The 9,005-nt window shown below is 45.1% G+C and overlaps 2 protein-coding genes across 3 annotated transcripts in view; both read left to right on the forward strand.

Moving 5' to 3' along the window:
- The window catches only part of LOC148341222 (uncharacterized), a 30,589-nt gene extending 28,653 nt beyond the window's left edge, over positions 1–1,936 (forward strand). For both annotated transcript variants that reach the window (XM_088288763.1, XM_088288764.1), the window contains exon 16: positions 663–1,936. In XM_088288763.1, the coding sequence (XP_088144889.1) occupies positions 663–667 (5 nt within the window). In that variant the 3' untranslated portion in view covers positions 668–1,936. The remainder of the gene's footprint in view (positions 1–662) is intronic.
- Positions 1,875–6,739, forward strand: itfg2 (integrin alpha FG-GAP repeat containing 2). Its single transcript, XM_088288766.1, has 12 exons — positions 1,875–2,271; positions 2,853–2,948; positions 3,027–3,068; positions 3,141–3,309; positions 3,390–3,529; positions 3,630–3,790; positions 3,848–3,942; positions 4,093–4,146; positions 4,408–4,499; positions 4,574–4,691; positions 5,137–5,310; positions 5,753–6,739. The coding sequence occupies exons 1-12, from the start codon at positions 2,176–2,178 to the stop codon at positions 5,815–5,817; spliced, it is 1,302 nt and encodes a 433-aa protein (XP_088144892.1). The 5' UTR covers positions 1,875–2,175; the 3' UTR covers positions 5,818–6,739.
- Positions 6,740–9,005: the final 2,266 nt, after the last annotated feature.

A 9,005-nucleotide genomic window follows, 5' to 3' on the forward strand; every position in this document is an offset into this window, starting at 1 on the left:
GAATTTTCCCTAAATCATATTCATCCATTATTGTTCACATTTGAATGAAATCCTTCCCAAACAATTTTCTGGCGTTTTGTTCATGTTGGCATGCGTGCGTCAAATACCTGTAGTTAACAATTTACATTTACAATGAACATAATTCACTGCTCAGAGCAGGTCAAATATTCTTTGTTTTGTGACATTTTGCAAATATTCATCTTCTAGTGTTTAATTTACAAAATCAACTAATTACCACTTTTTTCCCTGTGTTTCTTTTATATTATATTAAAACTTTTTCAAATGTCCATAAAGTAGTTTTAAATCATCAAATGTAAACTTTTTTTTTTTTTACATATAGTCATTTAAAAAAAGGCTGCTTCTGTTTTGTGTGTTTGTATAATGACAAAATAGAGTTCTAAACTTATTAGGAATAAATAACAACACACCTGCTCCGCTTTCTTGGTTTTGTCTCACTTGTTCCTCTTTGTGATTGTTTTGTTCCTCCCAGCAAAAGCATTCAGTTTGCTGCTTGATGTAGGATTAAGACTCATCAGGCACTTTTTCTCACCTAATTGGCACGACAACTGTCATTTTCATCTCTTTTAAAATGTGTTGATGAAATAATTGCAATCTCTGGAACACCAATTTCTCATCCGTGTCCTTTTCATGTTTTGCACCAGAGTGAAGACTTGCGTCTTCTGCTGATGTTCCAGGCTGACATTTTCCACTTTGATTGGAGAGGATCATCGTCCATATGAAGTGGGGTGAGAGGTGTGTGTGTGGGTGTGTGTGTCCTTTTGTGTGTGATTGGCTCCACTTGATAGTGTTACAGTAGCGTCCAGCAGGCTCTGTGCTGTGTGCGTTATTGTCGCTTTGGGAGAGTGTGGCATAATAAGACTTGTCAGTCAGGCTGGAACAAAACACAGCAAAGTGTACCCCCCCCTCCTCGCCCCCTGCACCTCTGTCCCCCCCCGTCCCTTTTTCCTACTCCCTCCTTTATTCCCGTCCCTGCGTCCCGAAGAGGGATTGTAATAAATTGTGCAATTTTCTGCCTTGGCCGTGGCATTCAAAATCAGCCTTGTATTGAAGGAGACCCCCACTCTCTCGCTCCACCAAGACTTTCCTTTATTTGCCCCCCCCCCCCCCCGCCCCAACTCCTTCGTGACCACCACCCCCCTTCAGGCCTGCTTGTGTGTTTGGCCCAGCAAGGGAGTTTGGAAAAGGAGCGTGGGTTCTATTCAGGCCCCGGCCACGGCCGGCCTCTGTGAAACCAATCCAGGCGCTCTCAGCCGCTCGCCGGGTCCAATTAGCGCTTTGTGAGGACTTGCAGTGCACTCGTCCGCAGGCCCACGGGGGCTTCCCGTGCGCCGTCATGAAGGACGTGTCATCTGGGAGCCCTTCCAAACGCCTTCCCACTCACGGACTGCTTACCTGGAAAGAAATAGAAGCAGCTACCGGCAAAAAAGTGACAAGGGAATTTGTTGGCCAGATTTTGAACTTGTCTTGTGATGGAGAAAATGCTTGTTGGGAGATAATTTTTTTTTCTTTTCCAACACTTCTCTCTGAAGTAAATGTTTTATGGATGAGTGTTTCTCAAACTTTTTACACTTCCCAAAAAATATTTGCATCATCATGACAAACATTAAAATACTGTAGTGACTAACACTGCTGCTATGAATGTCAGAAAGGTGCATTTTAAAGTTCTTCCGACTTCATTGACTGTTTTAGCCCACAAGCATGTTGACAATTTGTCATCTATTTGATTTTTTTGATGCAACCCGTCCTAACTAACTTTGCTTAGCTTCCACGCCATCAAATGTCATTTTTCCAACACTTTTCTCACATCTCCTTCACTTAGAAGAAATGTTGCTTTCTATACGTGAAAGTCAATTTATGTGACCTGTTCAGCTCAGTGGAGTCGCTGCCTTAATAATAAAAATTGCAGCGAACACCGCCCTCCTGTGGACAAAAATGTCATTGCGTGATATTGCTCGCATTGTTGTATTTCGTCCATTCTGCTTTGCCGTACTTTGTTCTGTCACGTGAGTTTGTTTATCAGGAAGAACGTGTCCGACAGTTACATGAGCAAAGAATGAAGCAAAATCAAAAATAAAGTGTTCTTAGATAAGTTTGAGACGCTCTCGTAGGATCCAAACTGATGTCAAAGTTGCCACTTGGCCGCATTTCGCCGCTATGAGGTCGCTGAATTACGTGCAGCGTGTTAGTTTGGACTTTGCGGGCACGCTCTTTCCTCACGCCATCTGCTTGGGAGATGCCGACAACGACACGGTAAGCAAACACTCGTTGCATGGCGACCAAAGGAAGTCACATTTTGCACTCCAACATGCTTTTCGTTTGACTTCTTTTCAGCCTTTCTGACATCTTTTTTCTTACCTTCCTTCTTTTGCTTCCCTCAGACTCACTTTTATTCATGCATCTTTCAATTGACTTTTTCTGCCTTCCTTCCTTAGTTCTTAACATTTCAGCCTTCAACTGTTGTTTAATTTGTGGCTTCCTTCTACCTTCTTGTCTACCTTCCTTTTGCTGATCTTCCTTCTTCCCTTTTGCTTGCTTCCTTCCACCAGTCCTTTTTCCCTTCCTTCCTTCCTCCTTTCCTACGTCTCATTTTCATCCTCCCTTTCTCCATCCCTCCATCCTTTCCTCCCTCCTTTGGTTCTCCCACTCCTCCGTCCTCCTTTCCTTCCTTCTTGTCCTTTCCACCTCACACCATATTTCCTTCCTCCTCCCTCCCTCCCTCCTTCCCTTCTCTCCTTTCATCCTTCCTTCCTACATGAACTGGCTGCCTAAATATGTTTGACAAAAATTGCCTGTCAGTATTTGACTTAATGCATCCATCCATGGTTGCTTAGCTGAACGAGCTTGTGGTGGGCGACACGAGCGGCAAGTTGCACGTGTACAAGAACGACGACAGCAAAGCGTGGATCACCAGAACCTGCGTGGGCATGGTGGGTCAAATCCAGTTGATTGATTTTGCATTCCTCATGGTGATAACCCCTCAACTGACAATTGCTGTTGTCGCTCAGCTGACGTGCGTCGCCGTGGGAGACGTCTGCAACAAGGGGAAGGTACGTCCGAGACCGGCGTGCGGCTCCCGGGCCGCTGTTTTGAACGCTTGCTAATGAAAGGTCCCGGGTCAGAACTTTGTGGTGGCCGTGGGAGCGGAGGGCAGGTTCCACCTGTTCGACTTGAGCGCCGCCAAGGCTGACACGGCGAGTCAGCACGAAGGTTTCGCCGTGGACGAGCCGAAGGCATCCTTCACGCAACGCATCCCCGCCAACACCAAAGTCATCCTCATCAGCGATATCGGTACTCGTTCATATTTGAAGTGCCGGGGAACATTGTTGAATTCATTGAATCCATTTTGAACTTTTTTTACTTCATGACAGACGGTGACGGCCGCAGCGAACTGGTGGTGGGCTACACCGACCGGGTGGTGCGAGCGTTCAGATGGGAAGAACCTTCGGACGCTTCCGACTCAGGCTGCGGTCAGCTGGTTCTACTCAAGAAATGGCTGCTGGAAGGACAGGTTCCACCGTTTTTTTAAGGAGCAGAGATGACAATTGCAAAACCAAAAGTTCTCTCAACGCTGACGGTTTAGGTCACAAAATGTCCGTCGCCTGCTTCAGGTGGACAGTCTGTCGGTGAACCCGGGTCCCGAGGGCCTGCCGGAGCTCATGGTGTCCCAGCCCGGCTGCGGCTACGCCATCCTGCTCTGCTCCTGGACGCAGCAGGACTCGCCGGCCTCTGGCGACGACGACAGTGACGATGCCACCGCCGCGTTCGGCAGGTAGCAAAACCCATCCGAGATCATGTCAACAATTTGCTTACGTTTATGTCTTTCAAGTGACGGGCCTTCACGAGATGTCATTCTCCATCTGACCTCCGGGCGGATCCACAACAAGAATGTTTCCACACATCTCATTGGGAGCATCAGCAAAGGTGAGACTCATTTCATTGATCAAGGCACTTTTTTTTTATATACATTCATAAAAAAATTTATATTTTTCTGCTCTGCTAAGTGATATTGGTTGATGACATTAATGATGAGCAAACGTTTTCATGAGTGCATTGATGTCATGTCGTCAACAGGCTCGAAAGAGGAGTCTTCCAAATGTGGCTTCTTTGCTCTCTGCACTTTGGATGGTAAGAGCATCACTAATTCATGACCAGTAGGATTATGCGACCTCCCCCAAGGCTTCGAGTGTGCGCTGCGTTCAGATTAGACTCCGGCTTTTAAATAGAATGACACCCAGGAGAGCGTCGACCTCTGCCAAGGCCAAATAGTCTGCATTTGGATGTAATTGCGCAAAAAGAACAGCTTTTCTTGTGAATTTCCGTGCTTTTATGCGATGAGAAATTGAGGAAAAAAGAATGACAAATAAAATGTGTAATTGTGTGCTGCAGGGACGCTGAAGTTGATGGACAGCTCGGGGCAGCTGCTTTGGTCGGTGCAAGTGGACCATCAACTTTTCGCCCTGCAGAAGCTCGACGTCACGGTCGCTTTTTTTTTTTCGCACTTTTCCCACTCACAAGAAAAAGGCGAGCAAATGTTGTGTTTTGATTGTGACAGAGAGACGGGCGCGAGGAAGTGGTAGCATGCGCCTGGGACGGCCAGACATACATCATCGACCACAACCGCGCCGTGGTACGCTTCCAGTTTGACGAGAACGTCAACGCCTTCTGCGCCGGTGAGGAATGGCCTCCATTCTAACGCAACGAGTTACCGTTTTCATCTTTTTATCATCAATTCTCAGAGAATTCACGCGGAAATTATTTTCAATTGATTTTTATTTATTTTTAATAATTATCAATTAAGTTGATCATTGATTAGTTGTCAATTAATCGTTGCACCACCATTTGCTATTTGTAATTGTATTGTATAAAATTGTATAAAAATTAAGACATGAACCACCTCATTCGGCCAGCAGGTGGCAGCAGAGAGCCTCACATTCTCAAGCAATTGCTTTTATGTTGTCAAAATGAAATCAATGTAAAACCAAATGAAATTGTAATTGCCCATTAATAAACTGTATTCTGAAATATAATATTCAGTTGTCATTTAAAAAAAATTACAAGAGCTACTCATTTATTATTCAATGTTCTTGCTGTTTAATTTTTTGTGTGCGCATGCAGGTCAGTACGCGTGCAAGGAGGGCAAGAACATCCCGTGTCTGGTGTACGTCAGCTTCAACCACAAGATCTACATTTACTGGAAGGTGCAGCTGGAGCGCATGGAGTCCACCAACCTGATGCGCGTGTTGGACCAGCAGCCCGAGTTCAGACGTCAGCTGGCGGCGCTGGGGGTCGGTGAGTACGCTTGGGGAAGTCACATGCTTACTTTGCGGCGGCGGTGGCCGCCCATCGGATGTGGTCGGTGGTGGTGGTGATGCGCTGGGCGATTTAATGAACGACGGGCCTCTTAGAAAGAAGGTTGCTTGTTAGCAGAAAAAGCGAGCGAGAGAGAAAAAGTCCTGCGTCAGGAGGCATCAAAACCGACATAATTAAATCAGAGTGCTTGCAAAGGTCTACACACCCCTGTTTGAATTTGGTCACTTGAGGTATGCATGCTATTGGTCACATCAATGTGAATTATGACACAATTGCTGCAATCGCGATATCTTAAATGATATCAAATTCATTTTTGAGTCCCGGACCCTCGTTTCTAGCGCCCCCTGTTGCCTCAAGAGGACTGCGCCGTAACCTCGGCCTCTAAAGAGGTCTATGTTTGTGTGGCCCCTTGCCTCCACAGGTGGCGAGGACCCGGCGGCCGTCAGATCGCTGCTGTCAGATGTTCTCTACAAGGATGCGCTCTGATCTTCTTTGTCGTTTTTTTTGCCCGTGCTGATAAACATTTGGCGACACGCCTCCTCCTTGTCTTAAAAAGCTGCTGCCAATCAAACGTGACAGGCCGATGGAAGTGCTTCAGTCGCTCGGCGCCGCCTCCGTCTTTTCCACTTGTCAATCATCTCCCCAAAGACGTTTCATAAGCTCCCATCGGCTTACTCATCGGGAGGATCTCGTTGTTGCCCTCGGCAGATGGATGTCGAATTGGCCGCCCGCGTGCTCTTGGGGCACAACCACAAAATAACGCTCGCCTCACATTGACTCGACCTTTGGTGACACGGCGCACGTTAAACACAACAATCGGGACCTGTGACATTTTGAGCGGCTTGGCCTTGCCAGCACGCGGGAGACCGAACGAGCTCCTCGTTAATTTGGATTCATTGGCGCGTCCGCGTGGCGTCCAGAATACAAATCAAAGAGCCTAGCGAGACTCTCCTTGCTCGCGTTGGAGGCGTTTGCCCGGTGAGCTCGTTACGTAAGCTTGATTTGATCGGCGGTGACAGGCAGCTGCGCCTCTCGCCTGGGGAACTTCATCACATGACACCACTGACCCCCCCACAAAAACAAGAATATCATTTTACGTGCTTTTGTCTGAAGTAAAAATTAGCATTGTTTGCTTTGGAAAGGCAAATTTTATTGTTTTGTTTCATGTGAATACCCTAAAATCATTTTAGGGAGCGTTGCATCCAGAGGTTATGCTTGGATTACGATTTTCTTTTTTGTGCGATCAAATTAATCAGATGATTAGATTAATCGTTTCATGTGCCGATATTATCCCCTTTTTGCAGATTTTTGTGAAGTTAAACACTGAAGGACAAAATTGGTTAAAACTGTCAAATGTTCTGCCTGTAACATATCTTTATTATTAAAAGTGATATGGGATGAAAAACTATATTATTCGCGATATTTATGTTTTTAATTAATCGGCCAATTATTCTGTTATTGGAATTTAATTCTGCCAAATTAAAAAAAAAATCCATCCACTATTGCTGATGAGAGCTAATTTGAATTATGGAAGGGGGGCAATATTAATCTGGCACACCCCATGGAGGATGCTCGTGCTCCCCGTTATTTGTGAATCCCTGCTCGGGTATGGAAATATCGAGAGAGCGTGTTTTCATTGTCTGTCTGGCTGGCTTGCTCTCTGTGGAGCGTTACGTAAGCCTCGCTTACAGACGAGCCGATCAATATTCGCCTCGCTGCTTCCCTGCGGAAAGATGAGCTGAGCCACACTAGATGCAAAAGTATTAAGACGCCAACAGGAAGAAACTTCTACTTGTGCCGTTTTTTTTTTTGTTTTTTTTTGTTATGTGTGTGTAGTTGAGAAGCAACAGCTATTTTGCTTGTGCGAAGGTGTCACAGCGAGCTCGCTAACAGGATGTGGCAAGGCGAGAGGGAGCAGGCGAGGCGGCTGATTTAAGCGGGGATTTTCTCTCGCTCGCCTTCTCGTATTTCCGTTGTCGGCTTCATGTTGTGCTCGGCTCATCGTCGGCGTGAAAAAAAAAAAAATGTGAGAAGCGCCTGACAGGCCCAATTTGAAGAGGGGAGACCTAACGAGAGAGGGAGGATTAAGGACGAGAAGCTCGGTGTTGGCTCATTTTGGACACTTCTTCCGTCTAATTAGAGCCGGTAAAAGTTGCGCTATTAGAGTTTTTCTAAGTGAAACTGTTTTCCGGGGCTGAATTTTGTAAACATTCAGGCAGGGGGCAAGTATGGGAACCCCCTCAAAACGACAATTTGTGTGTTTAAATTAAGCAATTTCAAGAGGGTGAATAATGCTTGTCTGTGCGAGCTGCCTCAAGTGTTTAAGCGCTTCTCATGTCGCTAAATGTGGTAACTGCAATTTATTTTCCGTCCTCAGTCACGAGTCCTTATTTAGTCGCACATTCACTTTTTTTTTTTCATTCTTGGGAGCGAGAGCGAGGTAACCTTTGGCAGGCCGCCATCTGTCTGCTCGGGCGCAGATAAGAAGATGACATATTTAACATGCGTGCCCTTAAAAAGGGAAAAAGAAGCACATAGCTATAGCCAGAATACATATCTTTTATTTGTCAGCCAGAGAAAATACTTTTATACAGAAGAAGAGCAAGGAGAAAGACCAAAAATAAACTTCTTTCGTATCGTAACTGCACTGGTTGACGGAGCGTGAAAAGTGGAAGGAAAAAAAACAAACAAAAAACAAGCAGCTGTGCCGATTATCTGCCAACCACAGATGTGCAACTGTTCTCGTCTCTAAAACAAGTAGCTGTCAATGAACGACGCCATTTTGACATGGCAGCCTTGTTCGAGACTCCAAGTGTGGCGTAGTACCTGGACTGACCTGTAAGAGGCGGTGTGGTGCCAGAAGGCATTGTTAAAATACAAAGAAGTGAACAAGCTAGGCTAGCTGTTAGCTTTTTTTATTATTTTTTTTAACTGAAAGAGAATTCAGTTTGCCACAATATTCAAATTTAGTTTTTTTTCCTTCACATCCTTGGCCGTTTTTTATTTTATTTTTTAGCTTATCTACATGATTTTTTTGGTGTAAAAGTACATCTGTGGTTTGCAGGATCCTTTTCTGAAATACAAAATGAAAAAGGCGGGTGAGTGCTCTATTTCCAACGTTAGCTAAAAAAAAAATCAAAGAGGCAAACGTTGAGGTCTCAAAGGCGCTAAAATGATCCCGAAAAGATGCAAAGCTTTTGAAGGTGCGACAAAGGCGGCTTGGGAAGGCAGCTTGTTTGGCAGCTCGTACCCGCTTTTTTTTTTTTTTTTTTTTCTGTGTGCACCAGAACACACACACACCCACACACACACATTCTCCCAGGGTTCACGCCATCAGACGAGTACACAAACATGCAGGCGGAATGCCACGACGTCATGCACATGGAATGTTTTCATATTTCCGAGTGTGTCTCAGATATTAACGTGAGACGGGCTGTTTTTTTTACTTGCTCAAGCCAGCCGCACACCGAGCGTGACACCACGTGATCATTCACAGCAGAATATTTTCCGGAGAAATTGCATGTGAACGCTTAACTAAAATTACTGCAATATATTAGAATTTGTTAAATGTCGCCATTCGAATTGGAAACGGTTTGAATTGATTGACGATTTCAGAAAGTTGGTAAACTTGCATAATTATTTGGGAATTTTCTTTGCAAAAAAAAAAAATTGAA

This window comes from Idiotropiscis lumnitzeri, chromosome 2 (genome assembly GCF_059441095.1).
Source record: "Idiotropiscis lumnitzeri isolate Australia: NSW breed Sydney's pygmy pipehorse chromosome 2, RoL_Ilum_1.0, whole genome shotgun sequence".
Classification (NCBI taxonomy): Eukaryota; Metazoa; Chordata; class Actinopteri; order Syngnathiformes; family Syngnathidae; genus Idiotropiscis; species Idiotropiscis lumnitzeri.

Bases quoted from the DNA above. Each gene is read 5' to 3' on its own strand.
- itfg2 (XM_088288766.1), top strand. From the start codon at position 2,176: ATGAGGTCGCTGAATTACGTGCAGCGTGTTAGTTTGGACTTTGCGGGC. The intron at 3,069-3,140 runs GTACGTCCGAGA...GTCCCGGGTCAG, and splicing joins ACGTCTGCAACAAGGGGAAG to AACTTTGTGGTGGCCGTGGG. The intron at 4,500-4,573 runs GTCGCTTTTTTT...TGATTGTGACAG, and splicing joins TGCAGAAGCTCGACGTCACG to AGAGACGGGCGCGAGGAAGT.